The sequence below is a fragment of the Sciurus carolinensis genome, chromosome 10 (genome assembly GCF_902686445.1).
Source record: "Sciurus carolinensis chromosome 10, mSciCar1.2, whole genome shotgun sequence".
NCBI lineage: Eukaryota > Metazoa > Chordata > Mammalia > Rodentia > Sciuridae > Sciurus > Sciurus carolinensis.
In genome coordinates this window covers 83,935,227-83,954,984 of record NC_062222.1, presented here as the reverse complement: position 1 = coordinate 83,954,984, position 19,758 = coordinate 83,935,227, and the positions used below count along the sequence as shown (strand labels likewise).

At 33.9% G+C, this 19,758-nt stretch overlaps 1 protein-coding gene across 1 annotated transcript in view; it reads left to right on the top strand.

The window, feature by feature from the left end:
* Mob1b (MOB kinase activator 1B) overlaps positions 1-19,758 on the top strand; it is a 56,886-nt gene that overhangs the window by 30,804 nt on the left and 6,324 nt on the right. The window contains exons 2-4 of the mRNA XM_047566720.1: positions 8,087-8,253; positions 12,754-12,847; positions 17,990-18,123. Coding sequence (XP_047422676.1) covers positions 8,087-8,253; positions 12,754-12,847; positions 17,990-18,123 — 395 coding nt within the window. The remainder of the gene's footprint in view (positions 1-8,086; positions 8,254-12,753; positions 12,848-17,989; positions 18,124-19,758) is intronic.

The following is a 19,758-nucleotide window of genomic DNA, read 5'->3' as shown; positions in this document are numbered from 1 at the left end:
ATGAGTGACTTAATAAAATGCGTAATATAGGAAGAAAATTGTTAGAAATAATTGGTTAGAAAATAAAGGTAAAGTATTGTGTAGTGTTAGGTAGTAGGTAAGAGAATGGGCTGTATTTATTTATTTAGGTTTTGGGGATAGAACCCAGGGCCTTGCACATGCTAAACACATGTTCTGCCACTGAACTTCACCCCTAGTCCCAAGAATGAGCTTTAGAGATTTAAATCTTGCCTCCTTAATGTACCACTTTTATAATCTTGGGCAAATGATGTAAGTATGTGAAGCCTCAGCTTTTTCATCCATAAGAAAAGAAAATAGCTTGTATGTCGTAGTTATGAGGATTAAATGATATATTGCATGTAAAGTGCAGGTTGGTTAATATGTTGGTTAATATTTTTCATCATCATACTATTCTGAGATAGGAGTTCTCAGTCTGAATTTGACTGAAATAATCAATTTACAAGTTATCAAGTACCTGATCTCTAATGTTAGATTTAGACCTATGGAAGGAGATATTGATGTGAACGTCAGGTTCGTACCTGGAGATGGAACAAAGAGAACTAATATTAGTGGAGTTCTTACCACATAGTTAATAGTAAGGTAGATGTCGTTATTCCCGTTTTATATGAGAAAACTGAGGTCAGTAATGTTAAGTAACTTCTTTAAGATAATGGATTTTTTTTCCCCCAAGTGAGGTAATAAAGAAATTTATTGTAATTCTGATAGGGATGCAGAATCTCAACAATTTAAACTTGGCAATTAAAAAGTGTGAAGAGGACTATCAATGCAATGAAGCAGATTGAAAAAAGTGGCATAATATGAAAGCTACATTACAATAAAAATAATTTTAACCAAGGGCTTGAGGGGAAGTCAATTCATAAGGCGTGTCCAGATCCATTTGGAATCTGTTAACTATAATGTTCCCAAGTCTTTTTTTTTTATTAAAATATTTTTTATTTTTACAGACACGTTTTGATTCATTGTACACAAATGGGGTACAACTTTTCCTTTCTATGGTTGTACACAATGTAGACCCACACCATTAATGCAATCATACATATATATAGGGTAATACTGTCTGTTTCATTCTACTGTTTTTCCATCCCCACTCCTTCCCACCCCTTTTTCCTCTACACCATCCAAAGTTCCCTTCATTCTTCTCTTTCCCCCATCACCCCCATTCTTATGTATTGTCATGCACTTATCAGAGAAAACATTCGGCCTTTGGTTTTTTGGGCTTGGCCTATTTCACTTAGCATGATATTTTCCAACTTCATCCATTTACCAGAAAATGCCATAATTTTATTCTTCTTTGTGGCTGAGTAAATATTCCATTGTGTATATATACCACAGTTTCTTTATCCTTCTTCAATTGAAGGGTATTTATGTTGGTTCCACAATCTAGCTATTGTGAATTGAGCTGCTGTGAACATTGATGTGACTGCATCACTATAGTATGCTGATTTTAAGTTCTTTGGGTATAAACTGAGGAGTGGGATAACTGGGTCAAATGGTGGGTCCATTTCAAGTTTTCTGAGGAATCTCCATACCACTTTCCAGAGTGGCTGCACCAATTTGCAACTCCACCAGCAATATGAGTGTGCCTTTTTCCCCACATCCTAGCCAACAGCTACTATTGCTTGTATTCTTGATATTAGCCATTCTAATTGGGGTGAGATGAAATCTTAGGATGGTTTTGATTTGCATTTCTTCTAATTACCAGAGATGTTGAACACTTTTTCATATATTTGTTGATCACCTGTATATTCTCTTCTGTGAAGTGTCTGCCCATTTCCTTAGCCCCTTTATTGATTGGGTTCTTTGTATTTTGGGTGTAAAGTTTTTTAAGTTCTTTATAAACTTTGGAGATTAGTGCTGTCAGAAGTGTGTGTGGAAAAGATTTTCTCCCACTCTGTGGGCTCTCTTTTCACATTGTTGATTGTTTCCTGTGCTGAGAAAAAACTTTTTAGTTTGAATCTATCCCATTTATTGATTCTTGCTTTTATTTCTTGTGCTATGGGGGTCTTGTTAAGGAAGTCTGGTCCTAAGTTAACGTGATGGAGATTCAGGCCTACTTTTTCTTCTATTTGGTGACGGGTCCCAGGTCTAATTCCTAGAACCTTGATCCATTTTGAGTTGAGTTTTGTACAGGGTGAGAGATAGGGGTTTAGTTTCATTTTTCTACATATGGATATCCAGTTTTCCCAGCACCATTTGTTAAACAGGCTATCTTTTCTCCATTGTAAGCTTTTGGCACTCTTGTCTAGTATGAGGTTACTGTACTTATGTGGGTATGTCTTCATGTCTTCTATCCTGTACCATTGATCTACCTGTCTATTTTGGTGCCAGTACCATGCTGTTTTTGTTACTATTGCTTTATAGTAGAGTTTAAGCTCTGGTATAGTGATACCTCCTGCATCACTCTTCCTGCCCAGGATCGCTTTGGCTATTCTGGGTCTTTTGTTCTTCCAGATGAATTTCATGATTGCTTTTTTCTGTTGCTAGGAGAAATGTCATAGGGATTTTAATTGGAATTGTGTTCAATCTGTGTAGCACCTTTGGAAGTATGGCCATTTTGATAATATTAATTCTGCCTATCCAAGAACATGGGAGATCTTTCCATATTTTAAGGTCTTCCTCAGTTTCTTTCTTCAGTGTTTTGTAGTTTTCATTGTAGAGATCTTTCACCTCTTTGGTTAGATTGATTCCTAAGTATTTTATTTTTTTTTGAGGCTATTGTGAATGGAGTTGTTTTCCTCATTTCCATTTCAGATGTTTCATTGCTTAAGTATAAGAATGCTTTAGATTTATGCATGTTGATTTTATAACCTGCTATTTTGCTGAATTCATTGATGAGATCTAGAAGTTTTCTGGAGTTTTTTGAATCCTCTGAATAGAGAATCATGTCATCAGCAAATAGTGACAGCTCAAGTTCCTCTTTTCCTATTTGTATTCCTTTAATTTCTTTAGTCTGTCTAATTACTCTGGCTAGTATTTGGACAATGTTCAATAGAAGTAGTGAAAGAGGGCATCCCTGTGTAGTTCCTGTTTTTAAAGGGAGTGTTTTCAGTTTTTCTCCAATAAGAATGATGTTGGCCATGGGCTTAGCATAAATAGCCTTTACAATGTTCAGGTTATGTTCCTGTTATCCCTATTTTTTCTAGTGTTTTGAGATGAAGGGGTGTTGTATTTTGTCGAATGCTTTTTCTGCGTCAGTTGAAATAACCATATGATTCTTACCCTCAAGTCTATTGACATGATGGATTATGTTTATTGATTTACAGATGTTGAACCAACCTTGCATTCCTGGGATGAACCCCACTTGATCATGGTGCACTATCTTCTTAATATGTTTTTGGATACAGTTTGCCAGTATTTTGTTAAGGATCTTTGCATCTATATTCATCAAGGATATTGTTCTAAAATTTTCTTTCCTTTATGTGTCTTTGCCTGGTTTGGGTATGAGGGTGATTTTAGCTTCATAGAATGAGTTGGGTAGGGTTCCCTCCTTTTCTATTGTCAAACTCTTCAGTGTTAGAATATATTAGTATATATTCTTTTAACTGTATCTACTTCACTAATGCCTGTTTTTAGTTCTCTGTAAGTTTCCTCTCCTTACCCCTTGTTCTCCAGTCCAACTTAGAATAGATCAACTTTGTTAATGATTACATTGAACAATAGATAAGTTAAAATTAAGGATGGTGATGGAGGACATAGGAAATAGTTTATGGGAAATAATGTTGGATGCCATTTTGGGACCTAATATAGTCTTGCACATGCTAAACACCAGGGGTGCTTGACCACTGAGTCACATCCCCATCCCCCCCCCCCTTTTTTTTTAATTAGGGTCTCACTAGGTTGCTTACAGTTTGAGTAAATTGCTGAGGCTGGCTTTGAACGTGTGATTCTCCTGCTTCAGCATTCCAAGCCACTGGGATTACAGGCGTGCGCCACCGTGCCTGGCAGGACTAAGTTATTTACTAGATGAACCACCCCGTCTTAATCCCAAAATTGTTTTGCTTTCAAATAGGAGTAAGAGGGCCAGGGGAAACAAACCTGAGTGTACAGGGTGTTTATTTAGAAGACGATGGCCTTAGGATAATTTGCAAACTATTAATATGACACTCTTATATGTAATGATTGCAGTATTCACATTCCATTCAGAAAGCTCTAAGTTCTTTATAGTTATGATGCTGTGTTGGGAACTTAAAAGAGAAATTAGCAATCTAATTCCTTTTCCCTCCAAACCAGCTGCTCTAGGACTTGTTATTGGGATTTGAAAAGAGTATAATGTATTTGGAGGAATAATAAGCACAATAGAAAGTTTAAAAGTGTACATGCCTTTTAGTGCAACAGGTTTAGGAATTTATCTTGCATCTGTCTGTAATGATACTTACTGCAGAATTGTTTGTAGTAGCAAGTGACTAGAAACAACATAGATGTTTATTATTCTGGGACTGATTAAACCATGATATATCCACATAAGAAATATTATAAAATCTGAAGGAATTTAGAAAGAATATGGTAGATTTACTTATACCTTAGTATACAGCAATCTTCTGGATATATTAAGTAAAAAACACTGTTAAGTATATATACTACAGTATGCTACTATTGTGTAATAGCAAGCAGAAGTAGGCACAAACATTCTTATGTTTGTCTAGACATCGACTCTACAAAGACATACAAGATACTGGAAACTGTGACTTCTAAGAGTGGAGTGAGAGGCCAATTTTTGTTTTTGAAAATTTATTTGAAGGTTTGCATTCATATATCTTAAAATGCTATGTGAGATATATGGGTTTGGCCATATGTTTTTACTATAGGAACTTATATTCATTGATGGATTTTTTTTTTTTTTTTTTTTTTTTTTTTTTTTGTCCATACTTTAGTGCTTGTGCTTTTGAACTTAAAATCTTTCATCACTTGGTCTTTTGAGGTAGGAATAGGAGCAATATTGATCACCCCTTCCCGTGTAGGGCGGATACTGGTAGGAGAAGTTTCAAGTAAAAATTGAGTAAAATGCCTAATAACAGTTTTATAAAAGAATATTTTTTTAAAAAGTATTGAGTAGATAGGAATTAATCAGAAAAGTAAGATTTCCCTCCTACATAGAAGGGAATTAGAGGACTTATTTTGGAGGTATAAATATATGTATATATGAAGAACAGAGAAAAGAAAGAATTAAGAGTCTATAGGGAACTAAAAATGTTTTATAAATATCTCTATACTGTTTTGTACAAACTCATTTTCCAAACTTTCAAAAAACAAAAAAATTGAAGAGCAGGTGATAATTTGTGGTTTCCTAAGTAACATAAGAAGAAAATAGCAAAATGAGGGAATAGAACCTTGTTTTCTTGATTTCCCAAGCTTATCCCAAGATCACCTGAATCTTGATGCAGGTGAGCATAAGGAAGAGTATACACACATATACACAAAACAGAAAAAATTTTAAAAATCTGCTTTGAACTTGATGTATGAAAACATTTGTTTCCATATTATGGTTATACTTTTCCCCATCTAGTCTTAGGGGGTAGGGATGGAATTAGGTGCTGAATCTAGCTTTGGGCATTGTCCTACTAGTTTTCTTTCTCTTTTTCTTTCTTTTTTTGAATTATGGATTCCAGAAAAGGGAAGATAATGAAAATACTAACAGTTGCATAGTATTTTACAATTTTAAAAGCTTTTCATGTGTTATTTTTTTCACTTTTGCTACTGTTCCATGATGTAGGTATTGGTGATGTTTTGTTATTTTTATTAGGCTTTCACTGTTAAAGAAAAAAAATGGTTCTAGACAGTTAGGTAATTTGCCAGAGATAACAGCCTTATATATGTCAATGCTGTGCTTCGTAAAATCAGTCTCTTTTTTCTCCTTTCTTTCTGTCAAAATATAAGATCGTGTGAGGTAGACTTAGTTTGGTAAAATATTGACTCCAAGAGAAAGGCATTGATCAAGAAAATATTCTGAAACCTAAAACTTCAGGGCAGAGAGGTTCAGGGTATAGAGTTTTAGGGACAGGTGAGTCTCTGACCTACCTGATACTGGCATAACTGGCATCCTTGAGGTTCTCACATACTGTCTCTAACAACCCTTTTCAGAGTTGCTTGTCACATCCTTAGTTGCTGCATCCTAGCCAAGTGGTGGGTTAATTAAAGGGAGTGCACTTAACACCTTGCCTGAAGGTTTGTATCACATTAGTCATAGGAAAGCTATTTTTTGTAATTAATCACACATAAATTAGTAAGATATGTTTTGTAAAGTGAACTGGTGAGGTACATTTATTTTCATAAATTAAAAAGTACATAAATTTAGTGTTTTTCATACTAGATTTTGATAAAAGGCAAGAAGGAGGAGGAAAGTGAAATAAGCACAAGCTTGGAAGGCTTTATTATATTTATATAAGTAAATTTATATTTTTGCAATTATACTTTAGAGAAACTTAGAATTTGGTGTCCATTGCTTTACATGATTAAACTGAAGAAAAATTTCCACATTCTAGTGTAGATCTTTAACTTGAATCTAATATTTGACCTTTGGATTTATTCTGCACACTGAACATCACTGAGTGTTTCAAAGCAGAGGATTAATATCTGATTAGTGTTTTAAAAGAGATCCCTTTGATGCCATTTATAATGGTAAGTACTCATCATTTGAGTTGGATTCTTAGGTTCACTATTAGATTCTTATTTTATCTCAGGATCCTCAGTCATTTTGGAAAACTTTCAGGTAGTCATAATGTACAACCAGGATTAAGAACTACCACTTCATCTTGGGGAAAGAGAAAGGAATTTGACTTGGGAGAAGGGGTAGTGAATGAAAGCTTTGGAGAGCTTGGAAAGTATAACCATTGTTTATGTGTGCTCTTTTGAATTCTTTTGTATTCATATTTTTGAATTACTGAATATTTTGATGGTATGAATTAAATAATATGTAAGTAGAGTTTCTACTTACCTAGCCTCTTCTAATTCTTTCTAATCTGTTCCTTTTCATATGAAGAGAAGAAAGAATATCGACAGTACTTTTGGTACAATTTAATAAAAATTTGCCAGCATTAACAAAAGAGTCATTTTTTAAGAACTCTTAAAACCATTTCTAAGCTTATTGCTCTATTATCAGTTGATCTATTATCTTTCTGTCTGTCTCCCTCCATCCCTTGGTATCCATGAGGATCTCACACATAACAAAGCTGCAGATGATTTTCTTTTATTAAAATGGTGTGCATGTAACCTGTCTATATCCACATATATATTTTAATTTCTAGATTATTTATGATGTCTGATACAATGTAAGTGCTGTGTAAATAATTGTTATGCTGTATTTTAGACAATAATGACAAGAAAAAAGAGTCTTTTTCAAAAAGAGTCTGTTCAATACAGATGCAGATTTTCTCAAGTATTTTCAGTTCTTGTTTGGTTAAATCCACAGATGCAGAACCCAAGGATTTGGTGGGTCAGCTCTATATATGTGTATACATACATGCACTATGTGTCTAGATACACATTCAGAAATTTGAGCAAACAAGCCATGCTAATATCTAGTTAGTTAACTTTTTTTAAAAAAAGTATTTTTTAGTTATAGTTGTACACTATCTTTATTTACTTATTTATTTCATGTGGTGCTGAAGATTGAACCCAGTGCCTCACACATGCAGGGCAAGTGCTGTACCACTGAGCTATAACCCCAGCCCTAGTTACTTAACTCTTTAGCCAGAGTTCTGGATTAAGATGGTGGCTGATGTTTTCTATAATTGGGTAGAAAAACATTCAGCTTTTTTCCTTGCTGTAGAATTTTTGTGTTTTATTGATATAAAATTGCATCTTTATGCTACTTAGAAGAAGGAAACACTTTGTATTAGAATGAGAGAATTGGCAGTTTTATTGCCATTATTTAATATAGCTGATATAAGTTTAGGTCAGATTGCTGGGGTGGTGGGAGGAGCTAAAAGTATATTTGCTATTAATTTGTGGATGTTTAAGATCACCTCTGCTATTTTTTTTTGTCCAGTAATGTAGGGTAGTAGACTGTGTTGAAGGTCTTGCCTTGAATATTGAAGTGCTTTCTTTTCTTTTGTTTTCTTTTTCATAGTGGTAGTCGCTCTTCTAAAACATTTAAACCAAAGAAGAACATCCCAGAGGGATCTCACCAGTATGAGCTCTTAAAGCATGCAGAAGCCACACTTGGCAGTGGCAACCTCAGAATGGCTGTTATGCTTCCTGAGGGGGAAGATCTAAATGAGTGGGTTGCAGTGAACAGTAAGTAGCCTTTCTATTTCTCAGTAGACTCTGGGCTTTTCTTTCTTTCTTTCTTTCTTTCTTTTTTTTTTTTTTGCAGTGCTGGGTACCAACTGAGCTATATCCCCAGCCTCTCAGTAGACTGAATTAGGTTTTAAGCCTCACTGCAGGTGAATGTTGAGGTACTATCTATTCTAGGCTTTAGTTAGCAGTCTAATAACACAATACAGTGATGTCACAATCCATGTTTAGTTTTTATGCTATTTTATTTCTGAATATAAAGTTTTATGAAATTCTTATTTGCTATTATATCACAAAATAGATATACTGTTTTCAGTGTATAATACTATTTGTTAAACACTTAAGTATATGTCTGGCACTCTGTGGTCTTTCTGCATGATTGGTTTTATTTCATTTTATAACAGTTTAATAGATAAAGAAGCTAGGACAGAAGAATTAGTAACTTGACTATCTATTAAATGGTAGAATTAAAATGAATAGTTATAGAATTTCAGAGCATGTACTTTAATTATTATACTAAATTGCTTCTATCAGTAGCATACTGTTGTCTTGACTAAGTTCTGCTTATTTTTTTCCTCTTCTTCCTTCCTTTCTTTTTTGGTTGGTGGTTTTGAGGATTAAACCCAGGTTGCTGTGTCACTGAACTACACCCCCAGCATTTTTAAAAGTATTTATTGATTTTTGGTATCCGGAATTGAACCCAGCTTAACCACTGAGCTATACCCCCAGCCCTTTTTATTTTTTATTAAATTACTTAGGGCCTTGTGAAGTTGCTGAGGCTGTCCTCAAACTTGTGATTCTCCTGCCTCAGCCTCCTGAGCCACTGGGATTTCAGGCATGAGCAACTGTACCAGGCACCTTTTTTATTTTTTATTTTGAGACAGAATTGCTAAGTTGCTGATGCTAACCTTGAATTTGCAATCTTTCAACTTCAGCCTCTGGAATTGTTGGAATTATAGGCATGTGACCTGCATGTGACCTGTACTTATTTTGAAGATATTCCAGTTAGTGATATTATGAAATTAGTAAAATATATTTATGAGATATACTTAACTTCTACAGAGAAAAAAATATGTAAATAAAAATAAATATATTCATGGGAATTAGGCCAGAGAGAATTGGGTATTAAGAGGTCCAGAGTTTTACAACATTAGTGAAAACATTTTTATAATTAAAGAAAATTTATGTGAATTGAGAATATAAAATGAGATTTTGTTAAAAGCATACACTGAATGTTTAGAATTTATTTATTTTTATTTACTTGTTTTGGTTTCAGTGCTGGAGTATTGAACTCAGGAGTGCTCTTCCCTGAGCCACCCCCCAGTCAATATCCAGGCTTTAATTAAGGAAAAGTAAAACACTTATTTTTCTTACAATAATTGATGGTATCTTATTATAATTTAAATTGTCATGTTATTTATAAATTATGTTGCCACTTCTTAATAATATATAGGAAACAGAAGGATTTTATTGGCATGTGTTAAAACATTATTGCAACAGCATTTGCACAAGAACTATATTATTATAATATGATCAAAGATGATATTCAGAATAAATTTCCAGCATATGTGTATGTTCCTTTTTTGTACATTTGTGCCTTTGTACCATTTATTTGAGAGTTCATTTACTAATTTTTAAAATGTAAGGATAGTTGCATTGAGCTTCTGTGGAAGAGATTCCCACTTTTAAGGATAAAAGGAAATAATTATTTTCTGTCTATATTATCTCTCTGTCTTAGTTGTCACAATTATCTATAATACTGAAATGTCTAGAACTTTTGAGTCAAACTTTTAAAATTTCACAGGCATTCTACAATTCTGTTCTAGCTGGACAAAAATTACTTTGGACTAATGCATTAGAACATCTGCTTAAAACATAATTCTGTTTTGAAAATACAGCATTTTACTGAAATATTGGACTCTAAAATTTTCCTTATTAATAGTAGTCATCTGAAATTAAACTTAATGAGGTGACTAGGGTTTGAGACTAAACAGGTATTTCCCCTCATTGGCAGTGATTAAGTAAACGTTTTGAGAGCATAAAGTAAAGGAATTTGTTGGCAAGATTGACATCTTAATGGCCTTTTGACTTCAGTATATTTGCCAAATGAAGATAAATGGTAAGAGATGGGAAATCTTTACAAATTTAATAGCTAGTCTAAGAGCCAGAAACCAGAACCTGATTTCGAACATTCTGCTAGTAGAAAGAAAGAGAGTGATAACTTTTAAAGAAGATAGGAAGAAGGTTCAGTGTTCTGGGAAAAGCACAGTGCATAGATTATAGATAAATTATGTGTCACAGGTAGGTAATTGAGATTCAGGGTGATTGAGTAACTCAACTGTAAGTATAGGAGTTAGGACTCAAACCTGTCTGTTTTATTTCAGAAGCCATGAATTGTCCTCTATTCATGTGGAGGACAATTTAAGAATTATTATTACACAGTCATTACTTAGTAAGTCTTGGCTCATGGAGGTAAGAGAGCAGGGAAAAAAACTCTTAGGGTTAATTTTAGTATAATAGTCCTGCTCTACTTTCTTCAGTAATTAAGTTTGATTTCTTTTGATGTCACTTTTTCCTTTGGCTGCTCTAGAAGGTCTGGGTTTAAAAAGCATGGTGCTGTTCATGTGTAAGTAATAATATGACAAAGATCTTAGAATTATATAAATAAGAGGGAACAAAGGCTGAGTTGAGTCACTATTTGCAGTATTTGTCCTTAAACATATGAATAAATGCTCCCTTTCTGCCTGAGAAATTTGAAAAGGTATATTATCCTAGGAGTACAGGCAATAGGTTATTTTTATTATTTTTAATTATTTTTTTTAGTTGTTGATGGACCATTATTTTTATTTTATTTATATGCAGTGCTGTGAATCAAACCTCCTGTCTCACACATGCTAGATGAGTGCTCTCCCACAGAGCCACAACCCCAGGCCTAGGCAATGGGTTATTAAGGTCTGGCTGGAAAAGGTGTTAGTTATTGGAACACTGTTTATGTTTTCCTAAAGTTAAATTGCAGCAAGTCTTCTTTACTGACTTCTTCATATCAAATAAGGGATACACTTTTTTCATTTATAGCCATTGTGAATATATGTTGAAAAAAGTGATTGTTATTACTATACCATGGTTGTTATTACTAACAGGTGAATTTAATAAGGTTGTTTGCTCTGAGGTAAATATAAAAATGATCAATAGCATCAAAAATATGAAAAATCTAGGAATCAGTCTACTGAAACTATGAAAACTATGATTGTAAAAATGATTCCTTTGTGATTTACATGTTGCCCTTCAATATGTTCATGTCATAGCTGGGTATGGTGGTACACATCTAATCCCAGCAACTTGGGATGCTGAGGTGGGACAATTGAAAGTTTAAGGCCAGCCTCAGCAGTTTAGCAGAGACCCTAATAAATAAAAGGGCTGAGGACATAGCTTAGCAGTAGAACATACCTGGCTTCAGTTCCCAGTACTACAGAAGATAAGAAAAAAAAAAGTACATGCCAAATATCATGGACATATTTTTTTTATCTCTTTTTTACTCTTTTATGAACTTCATTGTCTTGCCTTTTACATTGAGAATTATAGTCCACTTGGAACTACTTTTGGGGTATATTGTGAATGGAGAGTGAAGTTTTAATTAAAAAAATTTTCCATAGCAATAACTAATTGGCTGAGAAATATTTATGAAAAGATTATCTTTGCCTACTGTTCTGCAGTTGATGACTTTGTTGTAAAACAAAGTGTTTCATCTGTGCTTGCATCTGTTTCTGATCTCTATTCTGTTTACTCACCTTGCTAAGATCACACTGTTCATTGTGTTTTATAAGTCTTCATATATACCTTATTCTTCTTTAGGAATGTGTTGGATGATCTTGGCTATTTGCATTTTCAAATACATTTTAACCTTTTGGGAACCTGTTGAACATTCTACTCTCATTTAAATTTTTAATTTTTATGATTGCCAACATTCTTTTCATAGGATTTGAACTTATAGAAATTTCTTTTGTGAAGTGACAGTTTAGGCTGTTTCACATTTTCTTGTATGTTGTCTCTTTCCTTCTTTCTTTCCTTCCTTCCTTCCTCTTTCTCTTTCTTCTTTTTTTTTTTGCAGTGCTGGGGATTGAACCCAAGGCCTCACACGTGCCAGGCAAGTGCTCTACCCCTGAGCCATGTCCCCAGCCCTGTTTTCTTTATCTTACTGATCTATAGAAGTTCTTTGTATATTCTAGATAAAAGATTTTTGTTGTTTGTATGTGTTGCAAAGAATTTTTCCCATTCTTTGCTTGCCCTTTTGCTCTTTCTTAAAAATGGAATCACTTGATGAACACAAGCTCCTGATTTCAGCACAGCCAGATATTGAAGCTTCTGTGTGTGCTTTGTGTTACTTGTTCTTTGTGGGGAAAAGAGCACAGATAAAGTTAAGATTCTGCTTAAAATTGCAATAAAATAAAAAATTTAATTGTAACTATTGTGTTTTACTTATAATTGGTATATGCTTTGCAGCTGTGGATTTCTTCAATCAGATCAACATGCTTTATGGAACCATCACAGACTTCTGTACAGAGGAGAGTTGTCCGGTGATGTCAGCTGGACCAAAGTAAGACATGGTTATGGTTAATGATTAGTTTTCTTTCTTCTTCTTCTTTTTTTTTGTGGGGCTGGGGATTGAACCCAGGGCCTTGTGCTTGACAGGCAAGCACTTTACCAACTGAGCTATATCCCCAACTCTAGTTCTCATTTTTATTTTATTTTAGTTCTTAAGTAAGAACAAAGTTTCTGATTATATATTTTCTCTACTTAGCACCTCCTTCAGTGGTTTGCCAGTGACTGTTTTATCAAACTGATTTCATAGCTTGAGCTTATGACCCTCCCTGTATTGTCTCCCATCTGCCTTCCCTCTGTTTGCTGATGTATCTTCTTCAGTCTATCCAAATGAGATTACTGGAAACACTTCGCTGTTCTCTCCATTACTCATGTTGTTTGAAACCTGCTTATTCTGTTTTTCTCTTGGTTTTTTTTTTCTCTTTAATTTTCCTCCTGTCGTCTATTAATATTTAAAACAATCTTACCCATCTTCAAGGCCCATATCAAATGATACATCTCCAAAAAGCCTTCTGATTTCTTCAGGCTTACTGTGATTTTTTTTCTATTTAACATTTTTACCTTTGTTTATTTTTTGTGATACTGAGGATTCAACCTATGGGTGCTTTGCTACATCCCCAACCTTTTTTTTTTTTTTTTTTTAAATGTTGAGGCAGGCTCTCACTAAATTGCCAAGGTTGTCTTGAACTTTGTAATATTCCTGCTTTAGCCTTTTGAGTTGCTGGGATTATAGGCGTCCACCACCTCACATGGTAGTAGTCTTTCACATTTCTTCATTACATTATACTTACTATACTTCTTAGATTATTTATCTTTTTTTCTCCCCCTCTCTCCTGGGGATTGAACCCATGGCCTCACATAGGCAAGGCAAGTATTCTACCACTGAGCCATATCCCCAGCCCTTTTTAATTTTTATTTAGAGACAAGGTCTCACTGAGTTGCTTAGGGTCTCACTAAGTTGCTGAGGCTAACTTTGAACTTGAGATCCTCCTGTCTTAGCCTCCCAGGCTGCTGGGATTATCGATGTGTACCACTCTGCCCAGCTTAGCCTTGTTCTTTATATTATCTTTTTTTTAAATGATTTTTAATTGTAGATGGACACAGTACCTTTATTTTATTTATTTACATTTAGGTGGTGCTGAGGATTAAACTCAGTGCCTCACATGCACTAACAAGTGCTCTACCACTGAGCTATAACCCCAGCCCCTTACCCTTGTTATTTTAAATCCCTTTTGGTGTATGGACAGTACCTGCCACCTAGTTAGCACTCAGTAAATGTTGGTTGGATATATGTGTGTGTGTGTGTATATATGTACACACATACATACATCTATATAGATATATATAATTTTTTTTTATTTTTTGGGGTACTGGGAATTTAACTCAGGGGCACTTGACCATTGAGCCACATCCCCAGCCCTATTTTGTATTTTATTTAGAGACAGGGTCTCACTGAGTTGCTTAGTGCCTCACTTTTTTTGAGGCTGACTGTGAGCTTGTGATTCTCCTGTCTCAGCTTCCCGAGCTTGGACCAGTATATTTTTGAAGCTGGTCTTTATTAGTACTAATAATAACAATGGCAGCTACTATTTAGTGATACCTAAATGTAAGGCCTTTCATACATTATATGTTTTACTTTATACCACAATATTCACCACAGGAATATTGCCCTACACATTGTCATTAGTGTACAGAATTTAATTAGATGATTGAAGTGTAACAGAGATAGAAGAGCTCAGGAAAGAAATTGTGATACCATATAAGAAGGTTGAACACAAGCTAAGTTTGTAGTAAAGAGAAAGGAAGACCACACTGGAAAGGGCACAAAGCTGTGTCTGAACATTACTTCTTTCTAGCACAGAGGTAAACAGCTTCAGAGTTATTAAAAATCCAGTGCCGGGCTGGGGATATAGCTCATTTGGTAGAGTGCTTGCCTGTCAAGCACAAGGCCCTGGGTTGAATCCCCAGCACCACCCCCCCCCCAAAAAAAAAAAAAAAAAAAAAAAATCCAGTGCCTCTCAATCCCTTTCTTCCTATAGAGTTTTGTTCCATGGTTTTCACCCCTCTGAACTGTTGACTTTGGAGAACTGTGGTCTGTGGACTTTGTACTTGCAGGTGTCTCTTTTGGTCTTCCGTCACCATATTTGAATTTATGTGAATTATGTAGTTCTTTGTTTTTAAATACTGTGGTTCAGAGATACAGGTGTTTCCTAGTTTCATCAAAGACAAAATGAATTTCTGTTACTTGTTATTTTGGGAAGTTTTCTTAAAGGAAAAGTTGTGTTTAAAAAATGAAATCCCTTTTAGTACTTCTTAATTCTGGTTAGTATTACTGGTGTTTACTTAGTATGTTTTAAGTTTTACTTATAAAAAACATTTTTAATTATATTATTATGTAGTTAACTGTGCAATGAAAACAGCATGCTCCTTTATTTGAGAGCTCTGTTTATCTCTGCTTGTGAGTATGTAGCTGCCTGCCTTTCCTTCATTATCTGTCTGCCTACCTCTCTCTCTTCCTTTTTGTTTCTTTTTTGAAGACTAGACTTTTGACTAACAATAATGCTGAGAAGATCTAGTTGTTGTCAGGTTCTTTGTTGACAGAGGCAAGACTGTACCAAGAAGAGGCAGTTGTTAATATAGGTTAAATATCACTTACCTGAAATGCTTGGAACCAGAGGACTTTGGGATTTTTATTTTTTTAATTTTGGGATATTTGCATGTATATAGAGATATTTCAGGGTTAGAACTCAAGTTTAGGCATGAAATTACTTTGTGTTTTACGTATACCTGATATACATAACCTCAAAGTAATTTTAGGCAATATTTTTTGTGCATCTACGTTTTAACTGTAACTTATCACATGAGGTCAGGTGTGGAATTTTCTTCTTGTGACATCTTATTGGCACTCCAAAGATTTCTAATTTTGTAGCTCTATAGATTTTGGATTAGGTATGCTCAATCTGTACTTAGCAGTGGCCTCTTCCAAAGTAGTATTGAACAATGCCTCATAGGACTTGGTTCTCAGTTTCTGTTTATTATTTTTTAAAAAATGGTATAGTTTTTATGTTTGTATAGTGATAACAGATTTAAAAGAAAATTGTCAAAGGCAGAATAAAAACATATATGGGGTTAAGATAGCTATAAAATAAAGATAGCCATCTTAAGTATAAGCATAACAAAAGAAAAAGAGAAGATAAAGGAATTATAATTAAACTCTAGAAGTATAAGTAACAGAGTTGTTTTATTTTTCAAAAAACCTAAGGATATTGAAAGTTTTAATTTTTTAAAAACAAAGCTTTAAGGGCTGGGATTGTAGCTCAGTGGTGGAGCACTTGCCCTAGCATGTTAAGTCACTGGGTTTGATTCTCAACACTACATATAAGTAAATAAAATAAAGATCCATTGACAACTAAAAATACGTTTGAAAAATAAAGCTTTAAGATATTAAATATTATTCTTTGATTTGCTTTTTTTTAAAAAATATTTTTTTAGTTGTAGGTGGACACAATACCTTTATTTTTCATGGGGTGCTGAGGATGAAACCCAGGGCCCCATACATGCTTGTAGGCGAGTGCTGTACCACTGAACCACAATCCCAGCCTTTCTTTGATTTACTAAGTGTTCTTTTAATTTTTACATTTAAAAGTGAACACAAAATACCTGAAAACCATTAAAAAGATTTAAAAAAATGTTGTAAAGGAATAATAAAGATGTTATGGTATCTTAAAGGAGAAAACATGGATAAAGTCCCTTCTCTAAGTAAAGAGTAAGGATGGTTTAAAGTTCTACCATTCATGGTCTGTCTCCTTAGAGGATCAAAGAAGACATAAACTTAAATCACACTAAGGACTAATTTATAATAGCAAGACTTTCTTAACTGTCAAAGTGATTACATTACAACATGATCCCAAGACGTGTTGGGAAATCTCTCCTTGAAGACCTTCCAAATAGACTTGACAGTCATTTTTGTTGCCTAATGTTGGCAGTAGATACTCCAAAAGAGTGTGTTCAGACGCATCTTATTTTGGATTGTTTACTTACAAAGTAGTTGTAATTAGATAGAAAGTATTCTAATTTATTCTCTCTCAAGATAATTTTTATCACTTAAAATACCCTGTAGTATTCTATTGCCTTTTTTTTTTTTTTTTTTTGCTAGACTTTCTGACCTATATTAGTCAATCCAAACTCTGGGGACAAGGTTGGAAAACACAGTGTTGTTTCACAGATTGAAGCAGTAGAGGTAACTTTTAGAAACTAAAAATCTAAATACCAGTTCAGTTTAGAAATATTTATATTTGTAGTTTTGGCTGTATACTTATTTTTTATCTTAAAATTCAGGTCGTGTGTGTGTGTGTGTGTGTGTGTGCGCGCGCGCATGCCTGTGTCTGTGAAAGACAGACACACACACACATTGTTAGGGTTCATACCATATTGTTTTTACTTGTTCATTTACAGGTCTGTCTTTTGTAGTAAACTGTTCTCCTTGAAAGTAAGAAAAAAAAACTTTTTAGTGTATCTTGTTCTTGATGTTGTATATTTTCGCACAACAGGTACACATTAAATGTTAAATTGGAGGATAATGTTCTGTTAATACCCAAAACCTATGAACAAACAGCTTTCTTTGAGTTGCCAGTTTTCTTTAAAAGTGTATTTAACTTCTTAGCCAAAAGTACTCAAATATCAAGTCATTCTCATTATCATTAATCTTACTTCGGAGTTCTGTGTCTCTTTATTTTTAACCCAAAATTTAAAGTCCCAAATTAAAAAGAATTATACTATGTAAGGAGAAATGTTTTTTAAGGAAGAAAACCATAAAATTCAAAGATGGTCATCTTAACAGTTTTTCTACTGTAATGTACAATTCTCTATATAAAGGAAAGCCATATAAGAAAATTTAGACATGTGAGGAAAGTGTCTAAATACAGAGAGTGAGTTTGATGTCTCCGCTTAGTTTGAACTGTGGTAAATGCAAAATAGTCCACAAGCAATTTAAAAATGCACTGTATTTGGAGAAACAGATTGCTTAAAACATGTTTATGCATATATTCATAATACACACATATATATAATTTAAAAATATGTGCTTTATGTATAGGTATTGCTGATATTCTATGTGTTTTTTATCTTTCCATCACAGATATGAGTATCACTGGGCAGATGGAACAAATATAAAGAAACCTATTAAATGCTCTGCACCAAAGTATATTGATTACCTGATGACTTGGGTCCAGGACCAGTTGGATGATGAGACATTATTTCCATCAAAAATTGGTATAATTATTTTATGTAGTCGGGATCCATTATGGTTTATCTAATTGTATGTTTCTAATATTAACCTCACTCTTCCTACACTATCCAGTTGGACAGTTCTATGGGGCTTTGTTGATGCATATGTATGTTACTTAATTCCCAAGAGGAGGCACAAAAGTTTGTTAACCCAGTCATAACATAAGAAACCTATCCTGTGTAAACTGATTTTTTTCACCCTTTAACTTAGCATTTTTAAATACATATTAGTTGAAAGAGGATAGGTATATAGGTTCATTTTATTTGATACATTTTTGGTGGTACTCCAGATTAAAATATGATTGAACTTACTTTCAATCAAAGAGGGCTTTTTGGGATGGTGGTTTGAGTTATTTTCTTGAGAATTATGAAGATCAAATACCTTTTCAGTAGAAAGTGGTAAAGGCTTAATCCTATTCTAGGAACCACATTAGTTTCCATACCTACAAAAATAGTTCTAATCTCCTGCATTTAAGAACACCCTTTTCACACCATGTTTGTTATGAACATTGAGGTAATATAAGCCTTCCTCTAATTTTAAATGATGAGAAGAAGAGTAATTGGTTTCTGTCCAGTTTTACATTTTGTTTGTGGCAAAGAGGGAGTTTCACTTTATGATGCACAAACAGATTTTGAAATCAAGCTGTGTGAGAAGAAAATAAGATTTGAGGGGTTGGCTTATTACCAATTTGAGTGACTTTTGCTTTTTCATATTTGCTTTAAAGGGTAGACTTTTCAAGTGGAAAATAGTATTTACCTTCTCAAAACTTCTTAGAACTGTTTTTCTGAAAAAAAGTTAAGAATTTGCTCTTTTAATATTGTTAGAATAACTATTTGACTATATTTTGATTTCAATTTTTGGAAGAAGAGTGTGGTAGAGAAGACACCCATGTAGATTGTTACTGTTATAGAGTGTTGTAAATATTTTTCAAATGTGTTAGCCATCTTGGAGTTTTTATAATAAAACTATTTTTTAAGGATGAACCAACACCTTCATTTTATTTATTTATTTTTATGTGGTGCTGAGGATGGACCCAGTGCCTCACACATGGTAGGCAAGCACTCCTCCACTGAGCCACAACAGCAGCCCCTCTATCTTATCTCTTACCTCCCATATTTTAAAAACTATCCAATTTTAGATGTTTAGGAGAATTGCAAGAATGGAATAAAGAATTCCTTAGTCTAGATTTTTAGTTTTTAATATTTTACCATTTTGTCTTTATTTTCCCCTTGCCTCCATATTTATTCATTTTATTGAACCATTTAAGAGTAAGTTGTATGTATGATGCCCTTCTACTCATTAATAACTCAATACATATTTCCTTAGAAAATCCTGGTATACCTATCAAAATCAGGATATTAACAATGATACAATACTGTTCTCTTATCTATAGATCCTGTACAGGTTTTCCATCTTTTCCCAGTAATGTCCTTGATCTTGTTCAATTTTTGGAAGAAGAGTGTGGTAGAGAAGACACCCATGTAGATCCTATTCAGGTTTTCCATCTTTTCCCAGTAATATCCAGAAAATCTTTGATACTGATTTTTATTTTAACTGTTGTATCTCTTTAGTTTTCTTTAATATGGAATATATATAACTTAGTTCTCTTTGGTCTTTTA